The sequence below is a fragment of the Pimephales promelas genome, chromosome 21, assembly GCF_988280905.1.
Source record: "Pimephales promelas chromosome 21, fPimPro1.hap1.1, whole genome shotgun sequence".
Classification (NCBI taxonomy): domain Eukaryota; kingdom Metazoa; phylum Chordata; class Actinopteri; order Cypriniformes; family Leuciscidae; genus Pimephales; species Pimephales promelas.
Window position 1 is genome coordinate 22570753 of NC_142789.1, and position 26886 is coordinate 22597638.

The following is a 26886-nucleotide window of genomic DNA, read 5'->3' on the forward strand; positions in this document are numbered from 1 at the left end:
AAAGGGGCAGATTTACAGCAGTAGAGGCGATGCTTCCCCATCCAGCTGCTGGGCCAGCATGGCTCCGCAGGGAAAGGGATACAATGTAATCAGTCGAACAAAACAGAGCACTGGCCTGAACCATGGAGGATCAACCGAAAAGCAGCAGGGGCCCACTCACCTACCACTAGCTCAAATCTCCTCTCTGATGGGCGCATCCAGAGAAATCTCGGAGGATAAAAGAGATGTTTGATTCCAAAGATAAAACCCAAGAAGGCAGAACTAAAAGAAGGCTTAGGGTTATGGAGGCCCATGGGGTAGATCCCTAAGGCACGTCTCCTCCATATTTGCGACAGCCGGGGAAGATTACGAGCATGTCAGAGCTATTTACTCATCCTGTGTGGTTTAAAGGTAAGAGGGAAAAAAGGAGAGCAACAACAGAAGAAGATCACAGCTCTTCGGTAGGATTATTGATCTTCACACACAAGCTAATTGGTCAGTCAGTGTTGGAAAACTGCCCATGAAACATAGTTTTTGCTCGTCTGTTTGTTAAAGTTTGGTGTGAACACATATCAGCACTAGTAGAGCTTTGGAATAATGAGTCTACCTGAGTGGACAGACTGGAGCCATCAACTACAGTAACTGTGTTAGCACAGCTAGCCCAGACCGAGTCCTCCAAAGCAAGTAGCGTCCTGATGGGATCTGAACCAACTGTTACTTTTCTACAGGAGTCTTGGCTCCACAGTTCCCCTACAAAACAGAAACACAATAAACACCATTTCAATTTTCCAATTTGCATCTATCAAACATTATTGGACTTTTCTTAAAATAAGGGCACATTTAGGCTCTAAAACAAACATAATAATAGTTTTTACCAAAGAATTGGGTCTTTTTTTCCTTCTTTTTTTTTTAGAACAGTGTCATGTCCACAATTTCTCAAATTATTTATTGTGTAATTGCATTTTGTGGTGGAAATGACAATGATTGTAATGAACTGCTAATAGTTATTAATAAACACCTATGCATAATCTGACCAAAATTACTACTTAATTTGGAAATCACACACAATAAAAACATTCAGCTCATAAGCGAGCTGACTCATATTTACAGCTCTCACAGCTCATATTTACCTCAGTTTTTCCATTACCTTGCATAACTTATATCAAGCTTACACTAATACGCCCTTGTTAAAAAGTATGCAAACTAATCATTTTTTAAATCAATTAAAAAGAACATTCTCAAATAATAAATAAAAAAGTGGTGTATGTTTCAGCTTTATAAATTAAATACCCAGAAAATACCCAACAATATTTCCTCTTGTATATTCTGTAAGTTTTATGACAGAAAAAGAGAGAAACGAGGTAAAAGTATACGGGTAGCATACAATGAGGCCAGTGAAATACCTTGCTTGAGGGCAAATCGCTAATCCTATCTGGTGGAACATTTCAAATATGGCCAAAGATAGTGAATCCAAGTAAATTCGCATGTTGTGTCCCTTAAAAAAAAAAGCTTCAAATAGCAGAGCTACAAAAATGTGCTGCATGCTAATTCCACTTTAGCCCCGAGCAAGTCACTTAAAGTAAATTGGTTTCATTAATACTCAAGAGTAAATCCTTGTGTTTTCAAGACAATTATGTATAACTGGTTGTGGAACAGTATAATTTGTGGCTATGCCTCAAAAACATACAGCTAGAGTAAGCACTGCAAAGTGTGTTTGTGGACTGCATGTCTCCTTCAAAAAAACTAGTGCTTTCTATGCTAATGCGCTAACAGTGCCATGTTAATAACTGCGGCATGTTGTGTAATCCAATTTATACGTTTCTCTCCAGTGTGCTCAGAACACGCCAGACTTTTTTCCTTGAGTTTTAATCACAGGGTTTGCGCCGTAGCCACCATGGACACCATTATGGGATGCATTACATAAGCTTTTTTTTTCTTCGTCGTTTTCGCCCCCCATCACAGTGTGTTAATGAAGCAAAATTGGAGAGGGAAGCGCAGCGAGCCATTTAATTAACATTTCGAGTTGTTTATTTCTGCCTTTGAAACCAGAATAGCTTTACAATGACTTCCGACTTCCTCAGGTTAATTGCATGGCATATTCAAAATGTCAGTCTTCCTACTTTTTTCGTGCATTTGCTTTGAAAACATCCCCTCAGCCACTCTGTACCCCTTAATTCTCAAATAAAGGCCGCCTTAGATTTGCTTCTTTCAGAGACAAGGACCTTCGGGGTGGAGAGGACTTATCTGGACACTCAAAGCATCTGCAGATGCAGTCTTTATTGGTCCAAAAGTAATAAACTGGAAGGGGGAGAGATGCATTGTTTCATTCAGATGGGCCCTTATTGCTTCTGGGTTTAATATATTTACGTATTTTCTTCGGAAAGTCAGACACCTCATCATATCCTTATAAATTTTGCGCACTGTTGATTAAACAAAACAAAATGATCCTACCCTCTTAATGTGTCTAGGAAAAAAAAGGGGGGAAAAACAAGAAATCTCCCCCCCGAGCAATTTTGGCTTGCTCATACGTCTCAAAAAGCTTTCTGATTAATCTTATGCGAGACTCCAGTGTTTATTACAATGTTTTGAGGGCAATTGCTCCTCAGAGTAATATGAAGGATATTTTTTTGCTAATATACAGTATAAAATAACATTATAATATTTTAGTTATATAGTTTTATATACATCCTGCCTGTACTTCCCTGGGAATATGGATTCGTTTGTAATTTATTTCGTTCCAGTATATGAATAGCAATATTCAAATCGCCATACTGCACATCAGCATAATTAATCTTACTTTCCACTTCAGTGGAGGTAATTCCTTCTTGACAGCCAGGTAAGTAGTGCAATGTGATAAACCCATTGTGCCAGGGTTGTCTGCCTTGCACCACCCCCAACAAACACGTAGACACACAGCGCAGTCCCTCGCTATCTATCATGTCTCCGAACGCGAGAGTTTTGCATGCCCGCCCGTCTCATGTTGTCATTAGCCCACACTTACTTACTGCAAATGAATAAGGCACAGACGCGGACAGACTTTTGAAATCATAAATTGCTTTCAAGGTAATCCCAAATCCATTGGCTTTCTATCTAACTAATACATAGCCAGAACAATCGTATCACCCCTGTCTCATCTCTGAATGCATTCAGAATACATGACAGAACTAATATCTTTCACATACTCGCTGAGCCATTCAGCTTCAACAGAGAAGGAACCGGGGAAAAAAAAAAAAAAAAACATCCTTGAATGTTTGAATAGAAGGTTGATGAAAGAGCAAATTGAACACGGGGACAATCAGATTCATTTGTACTATTAATTTGATTTGATTACCCTTTCACTCTATTGAGTCCCTTTCATTTGGGGACATACTAATAATTACCACTCTTAATTATCCCACCCATTTAGTGTTTAATCCCATTAGTGAGAAAAAGAAAAGAGAAAACATACTGAATGCAACTGTCCATTTATGTGCTAATGTGATAAAGAGAAAAACAGGACTAATAGGATAGAAATAATAGACGTTTAAATCCAAAAACCTAAACACACTGTGGCAGTGTATGCAGAGTAAATGAGCTTTGTTTAGCATAATACATTAAAGCAAAAGAGAAACAACTATATAAATCCTTACGCAAGTGATAAGCCCTTAAATTAATCACAATATATTGCAACTTATGAGTTTTGTTCACATAGGCATATAATTATCAGTGGGGAAACTCTCTGATATCCAAATTAGGACATTGGAATGGGCCTGGCCATTCCATTGTATTAAAAGTGAGCCAAGAGTAAAAAAAAAAAAAAAAAAAAAATCATTTTTCGCTTGTTTGGTTTGGCTACTTCAGTATTTCATTTCCAACTGGAATTCATGATAACTTGGAAGTAACTCGCAAGTAAGACCTTTTCAAGTGCACTTGATGGCAATATAGTAGGATTTGAAAGCAAACTTCATAACAGTATATAATGAGACATCAAGCATTATGTAATTCGTACCGCTGTGATGTCTCCCGTAAACGATCAGCGTTCCATCCCGCAGGCCAGCGAACAGGAAGTTACCGGAATGTTTGAGACACAGAACTGGACAGCCCTCTGGGTTAGAGAGAGTTAGAAGACACTGGGCGGCCGTGTCCATACTGCCATAGAACAGGATGCTTTGGGAGAAAAACAATGACGAGTATACAAAGACATCTATGTGGAAAGAAATATAATATTAAAAGAAAGAAAAGAAACCTAATGCCTTATTTCCACTGTGCATTTGCCTTGATATTATGTAATGATAGTTTAAAAGGAACAGGGAATTTGTCTACTGAATAGCTAATCAGCCCCATTCATTTGCTTAAAGAATCTCTTAGAGTACCTATTGTTCTTCTCAGCCTTCATAAATGATTGAACTTAGTGAGAGAAAAAAAAAAAAAAACTTTTCCAATCACTAAAGCTCATGCTAAACTCTTTTTTAGCCTGCCGGACATTGTTGTCACCTGTTTCTTATCTATGTACACCGCAATGTCAGTAATGACACCATAAATCTGATTGAAAGGATTTTACCTCTCTCACTTGCCCTATTGTTAGACATGTACTTAAAACAAACAGCTAAAAGGCTATTAGTCTTGGCTAGCGCTTGGCTCTCACACACTGCAGACTGAGCTGACAGGAAAATAAGGCAGCATTGATGTTGCATTTCATTTACATAGAAGCAAAGCAGCATCAATATCTTTGATTTTACAAGCTTAGGTGGGTTTAGTTTCTTTAGAACAATCTTAACTTGGCTGTGAAACGATGCCTTTAGATATTTAACGGTATCTGCAGGGTTTTTAAAATCGTATTTTAAGACTTCTCAAGATGTTCTTTAAAACCTGTACAAATACAATTTATAGCCTACCATATGGCTGGGATAGAGCAATGTCTATGGTAACATACAAACCATAAAATTACTGTAAAAACGATGATTTGAATGACTTTAAAGTTCAAATAATACAGGTTTTGACAAAAATATATTTTTTTAAAAATAACTGACCTCACATTTCACCCTTTAACCCATTTTTTAAAGAAAAGGAATGTGTTTCAAAATAAATATAATAAATTAATATATTAGACAATTACTTTTATATTTATATTATTTCATTCAAATATGATTATATTATTTTCTTTCCAATCCACAGGCTGAATTAAAATGCAATTTCACTCTCTGACAATTGGTGGCGCTTATAACCCCATATAATGTCAACCCGTGTAAACAATGCGGCTCTGCTTTTAGAAATGCTTTTAGTTTGCCCGTATGATATAAAAACACCATGAGGTAACCACTGTCATAAATTATTAACAAACACATTTTGAGTCTCCAAGACTTTTCATTTATCATTTAAGATATTTAAGAATGTTATGCAACTGAATCTAAGACATTTTAAGGAACCATTGGGGCCCTGATTTGAGAAATTCTACACATATTTTTTTATGAAACACGGCCTTACCTGCCATCATCAAGTCCTACACAAATAGTATTTCCAACTCCAGTGGAGTTGTGAGGGACGGTTTCAGCGTCCTCTGAAGGGGTGGGCTCAGGCACATACTCCAGACACATCACTCGAGCGCCCATCTGGAGGGATTTTACAGGCCGAGGTGTGGGTCTGTTCAAGGAGAAAATGTCCACCTGGCCTTGAGAGGAATCCCCACCACTGGCTACCTGCAAAAACACAGCAAGGACACCATTATTATAGGTAGTCATCCAACCAAAACCACTCACAAATCCACGACTGTACAGGTAGGGAAAGAAAATAGCAGGGGAAGCAAAGTGTCTTTCTGCCATTTTCAACCATTCCCTCAGCTTTGTGTTTTCACTTCCAGAGCCAAGAAACAGAAAAAAATTCAAAAAGCAGAAACCTTTTGTACTTCCTGTGTACTTTAAAGCTTCAGAGCCCTGTTATTTTATTCCTGTCAATTTCAATTGCATGGTAACAGAAAAGTTTAAAATCATATAACTCATAAAACTCAGTCTTTACGCCTGATAAAGTCACTAAAATTCATACGCTATCACCCATAATGCATTCTCAGTGAGATAACTTCAAACATCTTTTTTTGTAACTCCAGGGATCTTTTCATCGCTGAAGCAGAGGAAAAGGTGGGGTGGAGAGATGTCTTTTGAAAGCTGCTGAGCTGTTTGACAATGGAGGGTTTCCTTTGGGCTGATGATTGATCGCCTTCGTAAGACAGAGACCGAGATGACAAACTCGATCCTTGGTGAAATTACATGTAGTTGACAGAATAAGACTTCAGCACAGTGCTGCTCATAAATCCATCCTCTGGTGCCTTTCCTCAACAATTGATCTAGGTTCTGCTCCCATCTATTTTCCTACTGAGTTGCTTTAAAATGCAGACCCTTGTAACACATTTGGATTGCATTGCATCATAAATTAATAATCCCCCTCCATGAAAAAATAGTGTTTGTCTTCGCCCCCTGCACGGCCGCTCACACTCTCTCGTGGTTACTTGTTCATGCATAATGCAAGGGAAGCAACCCGCTCGCTATTAGAAATTAAACGAACTGATCAGCGTCCCATCATGCCCACCACATAAATTGGCTCATCTCTCCTTGTGCAGCACTAAACTGCTTCAATTACAAAATCCATACAAAAAAGCCTTCGAGAGGTGGTTTAACCGAGGGAGATAAAGGGGAAGAGTATTACAGCGAGTCTGCTGGCCTTATTATAAATAGCCCTTTGGTTTAGGGGCCATCATTTATGATTACCTCAGGACACCGAGCCCAGTCACTGGCCAATTGGAGAGTAATCCCAACCAAAAAAAAAACAAAAAAAAAGACAGAAAGAAAACAATGGCAGAGTGGGAGGGATGCTGCCGGACAGCAGAGATTAATTCTCATTCTCATGTTATGCGAGCAAAATGGCCAGGCTAAATATAGTCTTTAACCTTACAGTTCCCCTCTAATTTGCATGCAATCATTTGTCTGATTTGTATCACAGTGTAGAATCTGGACGGCCAAGGTCTCGTGGGCCGGGAAGAGAGAGGCAGAGCAAATATCAGCCTGTTAAGGCAACACAGTGGGAGATAGGGAGGACTTATCTTCAGGCAAGAGGTACAGAAAATAACCGAAGCTGTTTGCATTTTTTGCTTCCGCAACCTCCAGCGGGCCCTCGTTCTCCTGATTTCTCATACAGGCGCAAATGAACACGACGATGATATACCTCTTGTCTCCACTTTTAATTCTATCCCTCCACAGAATAGGTGGAATTACAGCTCCCTGACAAACTCATCAGTACTTGTTTGGAGGAGTAGTTACTTGGATTCATGCCCTGGACACATCCCTGTTTTTTGGCCGGAAAGCCATGAAAACCAGCCTTAGAGCCAAAGCTCTGGACAACAGAGCATTAATTAGGCTAAAATTGACTGTGAGCCTAAAGGGAGCTAAGATAGCCTGGGGAGAAAGACTTCATCTGTCTATTTGTACATACTGGGAAAATGTAAACGTTCGTCTTCGACAACATTTACGAAATGTTTTAGATTTGTTTGGCTATACAGATGACAAATAAAGGATGGCAAACAGTGAAAATAATGCTGTATGCACCATTTAGAAATGAATCATTATGCATTTTATATTCCAGTCCAATTCTTGACGTATAATTCAAATTTAAGTAAGTAGTATTAAAAAGAGGACAAAATTCATACAAGTCTAACAGTTGTAATAACTCATTACATCTTATCATTATACACTAGATCAACATACTACTTACTTTGGTCATTATTAACCAACTAACTATATGAAAATCACAGGAAGTACACAGTGAACACAAGCAAAAATCAATAGCTGAGCCTCAGCTAGAGGGCAAAGAAGAGTGAATTTAGTTGCATTCACACTACAAGCAACAAATAGACATGATCCCATTAATTTCAATGGAGAGTGGGTGATTTCCGGCGACACGAGAGACATCGACCATTGGAGACCGAATGGGGCTTGTGCAACAACTCGACAAAGTTGAGATATGTTCAACTTTATGCAAACGAAGAACGACTTTCGGGAGCAACAACCATAAGTAGTAAAGTCTGTGTAGCGCATATGATCAGTCGCTCTTTAGTGCCGAGACAAGATGAAGCTCATTTTAGCTGTCGGCAACTGTCCTGTAAGTTATGATAAGTTTACAAATGTTGCATAATAGCATTTTTTAACACATTTAATGAGAAACACTGCAAGCCCCACTGAGACTAAAGGGATGCACTGAGATATATTAAAAAACTGACCCCTGCATTTTAAGCTACAGAGTGAGATTTGAATTCAGGATCAGATGTGGATATTTTGGATTATATTATATTTATAATTATATTTTGGATATGCAATACTAGGGATTCATGATATCTCTCCATGTGCATACAATGGTACTCGTCGTGCTGACTCCAAGCCTGAATGATTTTGACCAGAAACCAGATAGACATTTCATTTGCCCTTTTGCTGCAGATAAATAGCCACAATTTCATTGATCTTAAAGGGATACTCCACTTTTTTGGAAATAGGCTCATTTTACAACTCCCATAGAGTTAAACAGTTGAGTTTTTACCGTTTTTGAATCCATTCAGCCAATTTTCCGATATTTAGAAGAATATCAGTAACCAGACCGTTTCTGGTCTCTTTAGGTGCGTTCCATTCGACCGTAAGTGGACTGCGAAGTGGACTTCACAGGGTATTTCGCCATCTTAAGTGAGATTACAGTTCGAAGGGCACTGCAAACGGCATAGGGAATAAGGGGACATCGATACATCACTTCACAGGAAGTCAGTGAAGTCCACTTCAACTGATATACCATGTTCAGGGAGTAGGGAGCAGTGAACTCTGCGTAGGGACCCTGTCGAATGGAACGCACCCATTGACTTCCATAGTATATTTTTTTCCTACTATGGAAGTCAATGAGACCAAAAACTCTCTGGTTACTGATATTCTTCTAAATTTCGAAAACTGTAAAACGGTAAAACCAGAAAACGGTAACCCTGAGGGAGTTGTAAAATGAGTCTATTTCCAAAAAAAGTGGAGTATCCCTTTAATATTAGGCATTGTATGTACTGATTCCATTTGTATGAAGACTTTTCCTTCCAAAATGTTTATTTGTAGTGGCGAGAAAAGTGATTCGATGTGTACAACTTGGAATAACAACCGTGAATGTCATTCACAAACATTGCTAGGCAACCAGTAATAGGAACGCCCACTAGCAACCTCACCGCCAGCCACTGGCAACATGCAGCGACAAAGTCGCTGGTAGTCTGAACGCAGCATTTGGCGGATGACTGGCTGGCTTATTGTATTGAACTGATTAGAAACAATGTTATTATTTTGATCTAAGCAAAGAGAAAAATGCCAGCAGCCCATCTCAGAGTGATCTGATTACTGTCACTGCTCATTTGGAACACTAGCAGTGAAAACTGCCCGTTATAATGATGATTATGTGATATCAGTTCCTTATAAGTTTGGAAGTAGAAACGACTGAATCATTTCCTCTCTCAGCCCAGTCGAGTTCACCAAGAAATGACACCCACTATAAGCCGAAGATGTGTTGATTGCCTTAGGGGTTTCTTTAACCCTACTGTAAGCTTGTACAGCAAGGCTATTGACTAGGATAAAGTCTGGTCCACATCACAGCTTATTATAGCCAAGAACTGCCAACTATCAGTTTGTTGAGAGTTTTAGGTGCAGCTAAATAGCTGCAACCATAATAATAAATCTGTGTGGAGTACAAAAGACTGCATAGAAAAAAACTCACCTCAAAAAAACTTCTTTTATTAAAGTAGACTTGAGATCTGAATTTCTCTCCTGATGATTTCACAGCCACAACTCAGAAAGCAAAGCAGGCATGTTAGCTTACTTGCTACTAAGTGCCTCAAACAAACCTTTTTTCCTCAGATTTGTCATCTCTAACCACACAAACTTTAAATTGCATTGCTATTCCTTATTACCGCAAAATATTAGCATGCCCTGTTTGATTGCATTTGGTCTTGTAGTACGCAATGGACCAAACCTACCTGCATTTATACATCTGAACTAGAGACAAAAATTCATAGCACAGCTGCAAAGCACAAAAATACATATATTTTCAAGTGTTTCATAATAACATATTTTAACACTTTAATGAGAAACACTGCCAACCCCATTGAGACTAAATGGATGCACTGAGATGTATTAAAAAACTGACCCCTGTGCTTTAAGCTACAGAGTGAGATTTGGATTCAGGATCAGATGTCGCCAAAATTATATTTTGGATATGCAATACTAAGGATTTTTGGCACTGGAAAGAGAACCTAATCCAGCCAGATATAATTTCCCACTGAATCTCCCTGTATCTTTTAAATCCGCCCAAGTCCACCCTCAATGCTCTTTAGAATACCCACAAAAACAATTAACTCAAAGACACAGGCAAGGGCGTCCTTTTGTGTCCAACCAAGGCTTGAATTGGATTTATCCCCCTGCTTTGGGGGATTATGTGATAAATTGCCCACTGCACCAGAGGAGGGAGGAGAACAAGACTACTGTGTGAAACTTTTAAAGGTGATTTCACAGGGCTTGTTATGAAAAGCTGTTTTATTTTGCAAAGTTTCTTTGCAGAACATAAGTTATTTCCTTATGTAACTTAATGGTAAATTAATGCTTGTCATTGTGGTTTAATGGTGAGGAATGATGAGGATCAATAATTGCATTTAATCATTGAACAGATAAAAAGCGTCAAGTGTAAATGTAACTAGTCTATTCAATCTCTGATGTCACCAGTTCACGGTTTATGATATGTATGTTTTCTGTGCTTCTGTATCTACTTACCCAGAGGTAGCCTTGAGGAAGTGAAGTGCTCACCGCTGAAACACCAAGTAAAGCACACTGAACAGGATTATGAAGAGCAGCCTCCAGCTATAAAAAAAATAATAATAATAATAAAATATATATATTTAATTCTTGCCTAATGACTAGACCTGAGAATTGCACATGCAATCAATAACATATAAAAAATAATTAAAGAAAGCAAAAAAAAACATTTTTTCAACAAAATTAGGTTACATTTATGCTTAAAACAAACATTTTTCTTCAATATTTAATATATTGTTTAAGTGGAACATGGTGCTAGCAATGCCAAGGTTATGAGGTTTTCGACTCCCAGGGAATGCATGACCTGAAAAGATGTCGTTTTCGATTAAACAGTCTGCCAAATGTGTAAAATCTACAAAAACAACAACAACAAAATCTTTATATATTATTTTTACAGGAAAACAAGAAAATTTACTGTTTAAGAAAATGATTTTATTATTACAATGAAGCAATGGGGCTCAGTTCAAATAGTGGGTGGCATATTTATGCAGACCATAATGTTGCGTGAAATCACGCCATATTAACAGACCACAAACAGACGCTGTTTGGGAATGTTTATATCTAATATGAGAATGAAGGCTGGGAGAGATGGTAGAAAGCACATCTAATTTAATTAGGGAAGGGGGGGGGGGGGGTGTTGTATCTTTGAGGACTAAATATCTTTCATGTTGCCCCCATCAATCACTAGCTACTTCCACCAGTCAAAATAATACTGGAAAACCAGTCAGTAAAGAGCTCTGCATCTCCTTTCTCCAAACCGCTCCCTTTTTTTTTTTACAAGCATACGAAGATTCCTCTTGCATCTTTACAGTTTAACCCATTTTTATATAATTCATCCATATGCGGTGACAGAAAATGTCTAATTTGTAATTAAATGCCAGTCGTGGAAGGAGCACATATGGCAGCCTGCGGGCAGCAGGGCTCGGCTGGTGGTGGGAAGGGACAGACTGTGTCTTCTGAGTCACTTGAGAACACTGTTGCACAGTGAGAAGCACAGGCAATCTTCACAGGTGGAGATTGCTTTGTCTTTGTCCATTCTCCGATGAATAGCAAGTGCATTTGCTTGAATATCTGCTTCAGCCACAGTCCCCCAGGGTCTGAGACACATGCTATATGATTTCCCCAGAAACACTGGTTTCTGGGTTCTCAAACAGCAGTTTTCAAAACTACGGTCCAACTGCGGAGGTAATATACTGCTTCTGAAGACTGGAGTCTGGTCCATCCTGAATGCTTATTTGTATGTATGGAATTTCAAACATGGTTTGTGACCTGTGGCACTTCATAATATCCATTCGGAGAGTGGGTCTACGGGTCTATGCTTATTATACAGTTTGAGCAAATTTAAATGCATAAGATGCTAAGAGTGCATTTATATAATTGGTCTTGACTTTAAAACACTCTAAAACGTCTATTTGAGATATCATCAACATCAACCTCAGTTTGCTCAGCCCATTAAAGATACTGACAAAGAAAAAAGAAGGCAACATATGTCATGTTTGTGAAGTATGTGAGTTAATATAACAATTCGGGTACTGATTTTTATTTTAAGCAATTTTAAAGAATGACCAGAATGGAGAATAAAAAGAAGTTTATGCATCAACTATGATTAGATTATTTCAGAAAAATAATACAGAAAACGGAAAAAGAGATAATACTGATCAGAAAAATTATAATAAATAGAGTCATAATGTAAATGCTATACGTATATACAATTTCCCTCCAAAACTGTAGGACTGACTTTCTTCTATGGAACAGAACAGACCCACAGAATCACAAAACCAGTCACAAGTAGCATGGGTATATTTGTGAAGAAAATACAAACTGAAGAAAATAAAATATTCTCTTAGAGGATCCACCAAATGTTTTTACACACTATGGTCCCCAATGATTTCATATTTTGAAAAGGACATAACTCTTCCCAAAAAACTAAAACTAATATTGTTATTAAAAGGCCTGTGGCACAGTAGAACGGATAACGCAACTCGACACAATAGGCTAACAATGATGTAAATTATTTCCTCACTGTATGTAATATAACAACTGAGATTCTGTTTTTCCATTTTTTTTTCTTTATACTTTATTTATTCCATTTATTTAGTTTTGTTGCTTTGTTTTGTTTTGGTTCAGTGGGTGGGTTGTGGGAAAAGGGGAAAATGTAAAAACAAGGAACATTGTTAACTATTTCTGAATATGATTTGTCATATTAAAAAAGGTGATTTTCTCAATGTTTTGATTTTTTGCACCCTCAGATTCCAGATTTTCAAATAGTTGTATCGCAACCTATATTGTCCTATCCTAACAAACCATACATCAATGGAAAGCTTATTTATCCAACTTTCACATGATGTATAAATCTAAATTTCAGAAAATTGACCCATGTGACTGGTTTTGAGGTCCAAGCTCACATATGAGAAATGTCTTTTTTACAAATGGAAGTAAATCGCCAAACAAAAAAAAAAAAAAAACAAAAAAAAAAAACAGTCACCAATAATCTTCAAAATACCTTCTTTTTTTCCATATGCAATGACATGAAGCTGAATAAATAAAGAATTTGGGAATTTTGGACGATCGGTGGTTTATACATTAGTAAGCACCGAAACTGGGAACGACTTAATATTCTGCAAGCCTCAGATGCAGGTGCAACAATAGAGATCCCAATGGGAGAAGGAGAACCCCCGCCGAGAGATTTGATGGAAGACTTTTGTTTGGGTGCTCGTCTGAGGAAAGGGCAAAAGGTGATCTAATTAAAGAGAGATTTGTTGATGAAGAAAGAGGCCGGCCACACAGCTGCTAGCCTCAGTGACCCACTGCTCTACATGATATCCATCCACCCCACACATCTGGGTGACGGGCCTTATGCCAGCTCCAGGTGGTGAGCATCCTTTCCATAGGCCATGAACTTCTCTGGAGGAAACCCATATTAGCTTCCCTTTCAGAGTCTACCCTGTCTGCAATGTGTCTGCATTTACTCCTGTAATCAAACGCACAATGATAGTCTGTCACAGCATCTAGAAAAACAGGAGGACGTTTCATTCAAAGGCAGACATCAGAAAATGGAAATGAAAAAGATTTTGATGAAATATTTTATTGTTTTTAACCAAATAGCCTTGATATGCATAATAATAAAAGAAACCAACTCATCCACTCAATCAACTCAATACGTATGAGTCATCAGGGTTGAGGAGGTTTAGAGACAGAATAATGGAGCATTATGATTTGAGATGCATTTTCTGTGACGGCAATCAAATCTCTATTCTACCTGTGATTTAATGCGTTTTAGATGCGAGTAAAGTTAAACAAAAGGACATGGATCCTTCCCTCTCTGAGTTAACAAGGAATTATGCCAGTTTTGGGCTCCTTTTATGACTCATTAAGGGATCACATCATAATAAAACATAGTATCGGTTAAATTAAATTTTATAGTTTACAATTATGATGTCTGAATACATAATGAAACATATATTTCTGAAACTGCACAACATATTATGAACTGTAGTCACAATAACAATATATTTAAAAAATAGAAAAGAAAAGTATGGGGTTTTACAGTAAAAACCACAATGATCTGGAACATTGTTATTATTACTTATAACTATTTTCTATACAACTATTTTATATAAACAGTTGTACTTATCATTTTTGTAAATTCTAAATGCCGCTCATAAATGTCAAGTTATACATGATGTCACTTTTGATCAATTTAATGCATCCTTACAAAAATCGTAACCCAGGCTTTTGACTTATAGTGTTTGTAAAATTATAATAACGTATTTTTTTTTCATATGATCAAATTTAAAATATAGCTGCCTGCAACCAAGCAAAATAATCCCGTCACCAATAGGTGATTCAGCTAGTAAATTTACTTGCATTACCTGAGTAAAATTCAAGATTTTTAAACTTTCGGCCCACCATTTCTATCATTTACAGTGAGTTTTGTAAGTTTTAGATTAAAACTGACAAATGGGAGATGCTCTCAATGATACCAAAACAGCATAGTTCGTCTTTAACTCAACCACATACTGTATCAAAACACTAGGGTGAGAGCTGGGACTCCACAACATTAAATGAACTCAAGTTAACATTTAATCTACAAAGCTTGGTTAACATGGAGCGTAGCAAAACGAATAAAAGTCTAGCGTGAGTCACTAGAGCAAAGCAGCACTTCACTCCGATGAAAGAAATCTCAAATCCTCCTGACAACAGCATCACAGGCGGCTCGCACAAGCTAACAAACACTAATATAACTCTTCTGTTGGTTATTAAATGATAATTGCCAGGTTTTAGAGCCCTCTTTCCCACTTCGTCTTTTTGCTCTTAGCCTCGGGGTAAGAAGTGAGGAAGGGAGAGTCAAGATAGCACAATAAAAGTGTCAATGTTAACCTGATCACTGCTAGAAAAGCAAACCGAATTTGTATTTGTTTGACACAGGCTAAATCAGAGCTAGTCCAGTGCTCATGCTATATCGTAGCATTCACGCTAATCCTTGTGGTGTGGAGGAGAGCTGTAAACACTGGGAACCCAGAGAAACACTGTATTATGCAAGGCTGACATGGGTGTGTTTAGCATTCTGCTTCATCGCAGGATTAGGAGAACAGAAATAGGAGTGGATTAGCCTATAGGAATTCAATACACATGTGGGAAAGGACCAGTGACAGGGCAGTAGGACTAAAGCTCTAGAGAGGTTGTGGCAGTTTAGCCTCAATGTGACTAAATTAATCTAAAACGCCCAAGTCCCACCCTCGGAAAAGCCGTCTCAAATACTTGTTAGTTGTTTCCCAGTATCCAATGAAGGACTCCATCACAGATGGATGACAGAATCAACGATGAAATGAGCTGCAAGTGTTACGATTTCATGAGCTGGATGAAATCCAATCATATAAATTTCATGGACCGAGATAAGCAAAGATCAAAGTGTCAACCTGCTGTGCTATCTGTTATGCATTTTGCATAGAATATTTAGAGTAATCTGAGCAGAAGTATAAGTTTTCAGTTGGACCTCTCAAATTTAACCCTCCAGTTACTTAGTGTTGGGTTTACGAGCTGGATTATGGCCTGTGGTGGAACATATGGCTGAGGCATTGAGTAACGAATGCAAATTGCAAGGAATAGCTCACCTCAGAAAGAAAATTCTGTTATCATTATTCTCCCTTGGGTCATTCTGAACTTGTATGAGATTCTTTTCCTCCAAAATCAAAAAAGAATTTATAAAAAGATTTATGAATAACCTGCCACACTTTTTTTCATGTGGGCTGTAATTTTTTTGTCTTTTCAGGCTGTCAAGCTCCAAAAAAGTGGCAAAAAAGCTCAATAACCATATCATAAAAGTAGTTCATACAATTCATGCGCTATATCCAAAGTTGTTTAAGAATTATATAATAGGTTTGTTAAAGGGATACTCCACTTTTTTGGAACTAGGCTCATTTTACAACTCCCCCAGAGTTAAACAGTTGGGTTTTACCGTTTTCCAGTGCATTTAGACGATTTTCTGGTCTCAAAAATATATACTACGGAAGTCAATGAGACCAGAAACTGTCTGGTTACTGATATTCTTCTAAATATTAGAAAATCTGCTGAATGGATTAGAAAACGGTAAAACTCAACTGTTTAACTCTGGGAGAGTTGTAAAATGAGCCTATTTCCAAAAAAAAAAAAAAAAAGTGGAGTATCCCTTTAAGAAACTAACTGAAATGTAAAATCCTGATATTTGCCTTCACTATCTATGGCAGCACATTCATGAGAGTAGCAGCCACAACAAATGAATTATTTGAATCAGATCTGTTCAATGAATCACTAGATCCAGTTCATAAAGCTGGTCTGAATGATTTGTTCCCAAATGTGACTGAAATGGTTCTTCTGTTCAACTCACAAACTCAATGATTAATTTGAGGATGTTAACAGCTCATTGGAGGGTAAGATTTTAGGTAGGATTTGTTCAGTTGCTACAGTATCATTCATTCTGAAGGCATGAAATGACTGTGGTGCATTTTTTGTAATTGTGGAGATTGACAGCCCAATCCCCATTCATTTTCATACTGAAAAGAGTATTTCCAAAATTCCACATTAAAAGGAAATATAGTGTATATAGGGTTGAAACAACATAAGGGTGAGTAAAACAACAACAATTGATTGTTTCTGCAACAATTGATTGAAATTTTCACATTAGCGCAAGGCAGGTGACGCTGCGAGTCATTTAGCATATTGGTGTACCACAGTACCATCTGACATTGGCAGAACATCACTAAGCAACATTCATATTCATGAAGGCATTGATATTTCCCTCCTTCTGTCCTGCTCAGTCATTCAGCACTTTGTGATGCATCCAGCTAATGTGATAATCCAACACATCTCTTCATCTCCGCCCAGCACAACGTCTCTGACACGGCGCGACAATCCCAGCATCGTTGAGATGAAAGCGATGGACTGTTCTGCAAATAATGGGCTTGAAAAGACGAGTGGAAGCCAAGAGTTGTCTGGAGCATACAAATCTCTCCGTCTCTGTATCTATCTCTCTTAATTTCCTTCCTTCTATCTCTACCAAGCGAAACGTGTGCACAGGGTAAAGTGGTGAACCACCAAAATCTCCGACAGCCCTCGGGATCTAATTGGAGACTGCCACTGCAAGGAACCACAGAGGGGTGTGACGAGAGGTATCTTTAATACCCTTGATCAGATGACATGGAACACAGAACAAAAGGTCCTCAAATCCCTTCTGCACTGAGAGGCAGGCACTGTTACCAAGCTGCCATGCTGGTTCAAGGAACGCATCCCAGGCTTTAAGCTCCCATTTTAAACACCCTTTCATCCTGCACAGCTGTGCAGGACCCCCAACCCCCCCAAAAAACTGCTTCAAATTCGTTGACTGATCATAATAATTACAAGAAACAGCTACTAATCAGCTGCTGACAAGGGAGTGGTAACATTAGATAACCAAATCTCCTGCTTCACTTTCAATTCCAGTACATTTCTCCTTATCAGCCTTGAGGGACAGGTAAGGTGGAGACGTACCCACATTAATGGTGGTGGAATGCTAATGAACCATTTCAGCAGAAGACACAAGGATCCAGGTTTCTTCAGGTTCCCCGCGGAGGCCGAGTGTACACTGCGGCAAGCATGCAAAGCGCTTTAAAGATGATGTGCGACCAGCGCTTAATTTGCAGCAGCCCGGTTGAAGAAGACTGACGGCATAATTAGCTGAGAAAAAGACAAACTAAGGAAATTCACAGAAAAACGATTACCAGATTGAGTCCGATATTGAGAATGTTTTAGCTCCCATTGTTAAACAATTACTTAAATTCATGGAATGTATATCACAAGTTTGTTTTTTTGTTTTTTTTTTTTTGCAAACACTAAGCTTTGCTCCATGTCGTTATTTTAGTGTCTGTCCTTTGTTTCCTCTACAAAAAACACAGGGGGAGGAAAAGGGGTTGAGGACAAGACTGCTAGCTTCAAATGCTATGTTTGAGCACTGATGATTTCCAGTAATTAGCACGTAACTGTCAAAGCAACAGATCAACCCCTTTGCAGACGACCTCGCTCTCAGACAGTGCTGCAATGCCACCTCCAGAAAGAGAAGAACAGATCCACACTGCCCTCTACTGCTGGATACACCCTTAAGTTGACAATATAGAAACCAAGACTGCTGCAAAACTGGAAAATCTGACAAATGTGAATATCTCCTCAGTCTAAGGGGGATTGCTAGTTTAGATTTTGGACATTTTTCAGCTGAGAATTAAAAAACAAATAAGTTTGTTTGTTTTTTTTTTTTTACTCACCCACACGTCATTCCAAACCTGTACATTTTGAAGAATGTATCCACTGTTGTCCATACAATGAAAGTCAATGGGTCCAAAACAACATTGGAGCCTTTGACTCTCATTGTATTGACAACAAGCCAGTGACAAGTAAAAGATGACAGTTTTATTTATTTATTTTTTATCTTGAACTATCCATTTAACAAGATAGAATGAGTCTTTTCTGTCTGTTTTGTAATTCCATTCATACATTGGAGATAATTTTACTGTCAACGCTCTAAATAAAAAGGCATTTTTGGTGTCACTTATACTACACAACATTTATCTATCTCCTAATAAGCCTTAAGTCCTCTATTCTGGACTTCCAATATCATTACGATCTAATATAGCTCTTATGACATTTATTTGGGGGGAGGGGCGGTGGACAAATGGGCCATAGGCATAGCACAAAGCCAGAAAGTCATTGGGGCTTATTACCAAATTGGCCTTTCGTGGAACAAGATCTCCACACAGATGCTATGATAGCCTTGCTGCCATGGGCTATTCACATAGCGTAATGCGGTAAATCCTGGTCACAACCCTGAGGCAAGCACATAACAGATATGTCACAGTGCTATTGGGCTTTTTGGTGCCTACTGCAGTGCACTGAAAACCCCTGGGCTGCTTGGAAGAGTCTCTGAGCCTAGCTGGATGGTTATGAATACAGGAAATATTAATAAGGTAAGGGACAATTTATGATCAGGCAGTCAAGGAGCTTCTGGCGATGGTACCATATGAACTACCTGACTAGACAAGACTAAACTAGACTCAAGGTTGGTATAGGGTAACATTTAAAGGGATAGTTCATCTAAAAATGAAAAGACTGTCAACATTTACTCAAATTTTGTGTTCATTTTTCATTTGAGAACGGGATGGAGGGGAAGATTTTCAGTGAATAATGACTCAAGTTATCTGGACTACTTTTATAGTGATTTAACAACCCTTTAAATATATAACTATTAGACTTAGGGGGCGGGGGGCTAGATCATTGACAGGGGGAGCTGTGCAAATTATAGATAGATAGATAGATAGATAGATAGATAGATAGATAGATAGATAGATAGATAGATAGATAGATAGATAGATAGATAGATAGACAGATAGACAGATAGACAGATAGACAGATAGATAGATAGATAGATAGATAGATAGATAGATAGATAGATAGATAGATAGATAGATAGATAGATAGATAGATAGATAGATAGATAGATAGATACAAGCACAACATTCTGCATTCAATCAAATATTCTTAAGGATTTATTATTATTATTATTATTTTTAATGGTATTTCAACATAATACTTTGTTATTTCGCCATATGTGTCCGTTGAACAATCAAGATGTGCATTTGTAAATGCACACGGGCTGCTGCAAATTAAGCGCTGGTCGCACATCATCTTTAAAGCGCTTTGCATGCTTGCCGCAGTGTACACTCGGCCTCCGCGGGGAACCTGAAGAAACCTGGATCCTTGTGTCTTCTGCTGAAATGTGGTTCATTAGCATTCCACCACCATTAATGTGGGTACGTCTCCACCTTACCTGTCCCTCAAGGCAAGCACTTCTTCCTTGTTTCATGGCGGGTACGTAGTATGCTCCAAAACGTACTGTAGGTGCTGATTGGCCCAAGAGGAGTCCTGTGGTCCAAGTGCGCCAATGAACACTATCTATCGATCTGCGCTCGATTGCTCTTCCTTCATCCTTCAACTACCCCGATGTCTGTCTCAGTAATTTGAAATTGAATGTGACACCCGATACAGGTTTGAAATGACATGACGACAAGTAATGATATAATTTTAATTTTAGGGGTGAACTGTTTCTTTAGATTTTAGTTTCCCTACCAGTAATGCTCTATTGTCTGGTAAAATATGACTGCTGTCAAGAGCAGTACTCGTTACTTTTGAAGGTTGCAATGATTAACACCAGACATGACCAAAGTCACCCTCAGAACAAGAGATTTTGAGACTTTTTTGTTCCGTGCTGTCACCAAACTGTGCAACAGACAGTGACAAGCTCCAGTCGTGTGTCGGGAGCTTCCTTGGAGTGCAGCGATTTGAAGCCTTGACCGAGATGGCGATATATATCAACACTGGTGACAGGTGCTCTGTGATCTTGACCAAAAAAAAAAAGGAAATCAGATTTACACTTCCTGTCCAACATAATCCAAAAGTGTTGAGGGCCCAATGCATTCGCCCTGCCTGAACTCTGCAGATGAACAAGAGACAGATTAGGGAAAAGCTTGAGCAAAAAAACAAAAGCGCTCTTAATTAATTATACTGATCCTTGGCGATGAAGGGCCAGATGAAGATGAGGTTAAGCTATCAGCAATTAATAGCAAAGCCTCGATGAAGCCTCGATGAAGCCTCCTGGATTTAGCTGTAAGTCGGGTTGGGGGGTTTTAAAATTCAGCTCAATATACTGTATACGTGTTTGTATTTACTTGCAGGGTATACTGCAGCATAGGAGAGAAAGTGTCGCAGCAGTCCAGCGGAGATGTGAAGAAAAAAGCTTTTAATCCATGCTGTGGCGTCTGTTCTTCACAGACGAGGAGGAAGATGAAATGCAGAACTCACAGAGGGATCGAAAGGAAGCAGAGAGAAAACAAAACACAAACCTTATTTATGCACAGAAAAGATTGCAGAAGGCATAACCCTGTCTGATTCTATGGGAAAAAAATGTCATGCTGACAAAAAAAAAACAAAGAAGTAGATTCAACAGAGTGCTGCCATGTAAGGGGAAGGGCACCTTTCTCCAAGACATTTCTGATCTATATTTCATGTGCTTTCTGTCTTGGTCTCATGTGTTGAGCATCAGCTTGAGATGCAATTTTTTTCCTCTTCCTGCTGTAACAGCTTCAAGTCATTGGTGTCATATATCAGTCCCCCTCCAAACAGAGCTATAAATAGACTCCATCCACACATTCACTATTGCAAGCGATGTCATTGTGCCATCTCGTCAGCAGTCAGTAGTCAATCATTGGGTTATGGAGGTATCATTAGTCATGAACCACAATTGGTCCACTCTCACGCTAGCACGAATGTAGATAGGAAACAAAACAAGTGTGTCCAGACCCTGTCAGAACTCACAGTAGTTTTAAAACTCTATACAGATCAACCATCTATATCAGTCAGGGATGCAAACAAAGTGGGACATTTTTGCACTTTTTGCCCATCAACCAGAGTGGCTGTTGAACACTTTGATTTCCCATAAGATGAAGCTGTAAATACCAAATTATATTATCAATAAACAACTTACAAACTGTTCGGAAATGTATTATATGCTTCACAGGCACAAAACATGGCCAGAAAATTGGAAGAATATGCATGCAAACAAGCTACACTGGTTTAGTCTTAAGATCAGTGATGCATTAAGGTTATTGCTTGAAGCCCAAAGCTGCTTTTAACAACTTGAGCAGATATTGACAATCAAAAGACAACCATGAGTCACAAAAATAGCATTTAAACTGCAAAAATATCCAAGGTATACTGGGCACATATCCACAACAATAAGCTGAAGGCAGCCCTAGTTTCTGTAGGCACGCTTTAATGGACAGAACCATGACATGAGTTTAAGTACTATAAAAGAGATTCAGAAAACATTTCTCCATTTTCCCCAGTGTTAATCCCCCAAAAAAGAGAAAAGTCAAACCTGACACCTCCCTTTTCCAGCATGTCTTCCCACACTTCAAAGCACCCAGTATGGGATCTCCACGGCATTGAAAAAACACTCAAATAAGAGCCATCTTCTCTCCATCCTAATGCTTCATCGGGAAACAGATTTTGTTTCTTTCTCTTCCCATGAGACATCTTTATACTTCTCAGTACTTCTAGCTTAGAGCTTTCACAGCTGAAGTAGATTTTTAGTGGAGGGTTTTTAGCATATGTTAAGGGATAGTCAACCCAAACTCTTAATTTCTTGAAACACAATCTAGCATGTTAAACTTCACAAAGACACAAACAGAACTTCACAGTTAAGAGTCATGGCCTGGCAGTTAACACACATGCATTTGCCAATTCCATTCCCCTTTTTCATCACCTCAGTATCTGTAATCTATTCTCATGAATAAAAATGCCTAACGGGTCAACAAAATGGAGACTTGAAGGGTGCAAACATGAAAATCTACAATCTGACTGCCTAAGATAACATATGATTTGACAAAGAGTTCAATCAAGGTAGGTTTAACATTAGCATACTGTTTAGGAAAGCATATGCAAACAAACATTGTTCCTCTACACTTACTGTATCTCAAGAAAAATGATTGCCTGTTTGTGCAGTATTCCAGGATTTTCGTAAGGTTCAGAAGTGGGTCAGATATTGCCTGGTGGACTGCTTAGGGGTGGGTCATAGAGAGCCCAAAGATCCGCGTCAGAAGTGAACGACTTGATAACGGTTATCTCCTCCGCCTAACAAGTCCACCCACCACCAGGCTTACAAAAAACGGCAGAATTGTGTGTGTGCAGATCAGTTGTTCATGGTGCGAAGCTACAGAACTTCTATTTTATTATTGGAGACAACGAGTACCCAGCGGCTTTTCTCTTTTGATCTTGGTCTTCAAGAGCCCCTTTTCCAATCCCTGCACCAATGAATGTTCTGCCAAGCACATCAGATGCCAAAACCTAAAAGTAAGATGTTTGGAGGTCTTGGCACTGGCTAACACATGCTGCCCGTGCCCGTGGTAGTGAACATAGAAGCACAAGACTTTACTAAAGACACCCATCCATAACCGGACCAAATTTAATACTAACGTTAGATGTAGATGTAACATTTAAACAAATGTATATGATTTTCCATAGCCTTTCCAAGTTTTTTTAATTTTTATTTTACAGAGATTATGCTCACAATTTATAGACAAAAAAATTAAATAAGCAGTGTATAAATAATAATAATAAAAAATACTATGACTTTTGAAATCTACTATATTTTGAGTATCAAATATATATAATTTGTATAATTATATTATAACAAAGAGTGTTTCTAGCCAAAGAAAAAGACTGCGTTAAATACAAACATGTCCATGATCTTTTAGGATTTTAACAATCTTCATAAATTTCCCAGGCCTAGAATGCACACTTTTAAAATGTACAAATATTTCTAGGTTTTCCACGAACATTGTTTATAGAATTTTAGAGTACAACTCAATTTACCCCAACCCAGATAACAATTCTTATTAAAGGTGACTGAAACATTACAGCTGGTTTTCACAAAGCAATGGCACTCTAAAGTTTAAGACAAGAGAAACACAATTAATAAAACTCCTAAGCAGCTATGGAAAGTAATGATGTGGAAAAAGTACAGTCTATCTGTAAGTCAGAGCTCCAAGCTGTTGCAAAAAACACATGATCAAGCAATTTTACCGACAGCCTTGACTTCCCATCTATTGGGTTGCAATAATCTTTATTTAATGGAGCTTGAATGATTTATTCTCAGGTGTCCAACAGTCATTAACATAATTGCATGATCGTTTTATAACACCCTCACATGGTGACTTGGGTAATTTGGCAACAAAACTCACCATTCAGGGGTAAGCCGCCTAACTTCGTTAGGTCTTCAAATCTAGCCCGAAATATCATCTTCCAGACAGTAAAATTGATTTCATTCCTTTTTGACTGACTCTAAAGCCATTTTAGTCTCTTACCCGAGTTCACTACTTGATATATGAGGAGCTTGCCGCTCTTAACAGCTCCTATTGATCCACAACCTCCCTATCCTACAAGTGTGACTGGAAAGCTTCCATGTCACCTTGTAATTCCACAATCCTGGCAATGTTCCCATAAGATCATCCCATGGTCAGACTCTGTCTGTGGAGGTTGTTTTTGTGGGACTTTAATTTCCTAGCTTTAAAAAAATGATTGCGTGGTATACAGCAGTTTCTAAAAGTAATTTGTCTTCCGGAAAAAAAAAAAATATATATATATATATAATCTTTGTTTCTGCTCAACAGAAGTTTCTAAACAGCCTTTGGATGTCAAAGCAGAAAAAAAAAATGCTTTTTGAAACTGGTCGTCACTTACCTTCCATTCCTGGGCTTTGGAGGTGAAAACAGGCATGCGGTAGGCCAGAAGTGGACACCAAAACTGAGCTTTGGTCTTCCCATAATCCTCTGCAGAGAACCAACCCGGTGTGTTTTCATCCCCTGCAAGAGATTATATTTGGCTTAGTTTATTATTCGTTCTTCCCTAGCGGATCATGCGGAGTGACATCATCTCATATGTCTATCTAATTATGAAAACAGAAGTATGGCAGTAGTTAAGATGTTTGAGGCTCCTGGTGTGCACTATCTGAAGATATTTTCAGTATAGCAGACTAATGAGCCTTCACAAGTTTCATTCCTGCAGCAGGTGTCCATCTCAGCGTGTGAAGAAGCAACCTCCAGGTTTCAATTAATGAAAAGTCTATATTCTAGAGGTGTAGGCCCCCCTAGGTCTTCCCTCACAGCCACTTTGACAGGCATTTACAATTGCAAAGCACAATACCTGGCTGCCAGTAACCACTCTCTATAAAAGCAATTCAGTAATTACCTATCATGGCCATCTTGCGTTTGCATAAAAAATGTGTTTTTCCTGGCCCCCTGTCTCTTTACCAGTGCATCAACTGAAAATTAGCCCCAGAAACCATGAAAATAGACTACAAACAAATGCAGTCAGTTTGGACTCGGCTCATTTGTTTTCGCAGTGTGAAAGGTACGTGACACGGTTTGGCGGCCGATGTACCATAGCCATATCAACGTTCAAGTCAGAGTGGGAGACTTAAGGGCCAATTAACTTGAGGTTAGTCTCACAGTTTCTCAAGAGCTTCAAAATGATTTCTTTCCGATTTCATACAGGGAATACAAGCAGCCATAGTGTGACATCTCTGTATATCAGTGCTTTGTGGTCAACAAACTCTTAAGGGGCGTTAACATTTGATTTTGTCTCCATTCTCTCCCCACTAATGATGAAACCGACTCTCTAAAATCAATGCAATCAATGGCGTACTTCAGAAGGTCAGATTTCTAAAACTTTTACTTCTACTTAACTTCTCAGAAGGACTTCTTTTGCCAGTAAGTACAGTAAGACTTTGGATAAGACCACACATGTTCTTAAGATAATTGCGGACACCTTGCAATAATCCCCTTTCAATAATGTAAGTCCAGAAATGAGAATTCTTAATCTAATCGTTTTATACAGTTGATCTTGCTGCTATGGCAAATCTATGCATTATTTATAAAAGTATTAAAAAGGTAATTGAATTTTTTCAAGGACAAAGGGAAAACAGAAATTCATCAACATTTGAAGAGAAATTTTGAATGAACTTGATGAACTTTGCCGACGAGAAATAGGATTCCTCCATGCCTTTACGGCCGTGGTCACACTGTTAGGATCATTTCTAAAGGAATATTCCAGCATATCTGTTAAAACAGTTTGACTGACATAGATAATGTTTTTAGTTATCATGGTCAATGAAATCTTGATTATTTGACTGAGTGAGAGATTTCGAAAAAAGGGTAGGCCTAACTTTATTTCAGGTGTTACTAGAATATTGGCTTGTATTAGTACTTATAAATTACATATTAATGCCATATGACCATATTCCCTTAATCCAACCCAATTCCTAACCTTAACAACTACCTTACTAACTATTAAGCAGTAATTAGAAGTTTCCTAAGACAAAAGTCATATAGTCAATAGTTAGTTGACTATTGCATGTCCTAAAAAGAGCTGAGAAAATAGATTTTTCCTATTAGTTTTTGCATTCTGCAGTAAACATACGGCCTTCTGTGAGTAATTTGAGACTAAAAGTTGCAATCACTACTTGTTCTGACAGATTGCTTATACAGTACTTACAAGTCTGTTCCCATTTATGTTAAGTTAATCACACATAATGAGACAAAGAGGAAAAACACTGTACAAACATTGTATCTACAAGGTCTGTCAAATACTATTTAAAATGCAGACGGAATCTGACAATATCACAATACGATATTAGCATAAAAGTAAGTGGTATCCAGGCGTGCATCTTTCTCTGCTTTGGTGCTCTATGGACCCTCGTCTAGAATGTTAGACAGACATAATGAAAGCAAGACCCTGCTGTCTTTAGTCATTTAAAACCAGAGCCGTGACAGATATTACCTGGTTTTCTTTCGACGTGGCCGTTTATATTTTCACAGCCCAATGAAGCATGAAAGCGAATTCTACTAACTTACAAAAGCGTCTAATCCTTCCCCCCACAACGTCTCCTTTTCAATCGCAATCAGGACTGAATTATATCTTACTAAATAAAACAGTTATGGCATGATCT

General features: G+C 38.3%; 1 protein-coding gene across 7 annotated transcripts in view; it reads right to left on the bottom strand.

Annotated features, from left to right (window-relative positions):
* arhgef10la (Rho guanine nucleotide exchange factor 10 like a) overlaps positions 1–26886 on the bottom strand; it is a 110910-nt gene that overhangs the window by 15602 nt on the left and 68422 nt on the right. For all 7 annotated transcript variants that reach the window (XM_089125165.1, XM_089125167.1, XM_089125164.1 and 4 more), the window contains 5 exons: positions 24621–24742; positions 10779–10865; positions 5443–5654; positions 3968–4125; positions 587–729 (listed from right to left, as the gene is read on the bottom strand). In XM_089125165.1, the coding sequence (XP_088981291.1) occupies positions 587–729; positions 3968–4125; positions 5443–5654; positions 10779–10865; positions 24621–24742 (722 nt within the window). The remainder of the gene's footprint in view (positions 1–586; positions 730–3967; positions 4126–5442; positions 5655–10778; positions 10866–24620; positions 24743–26886) is intronic.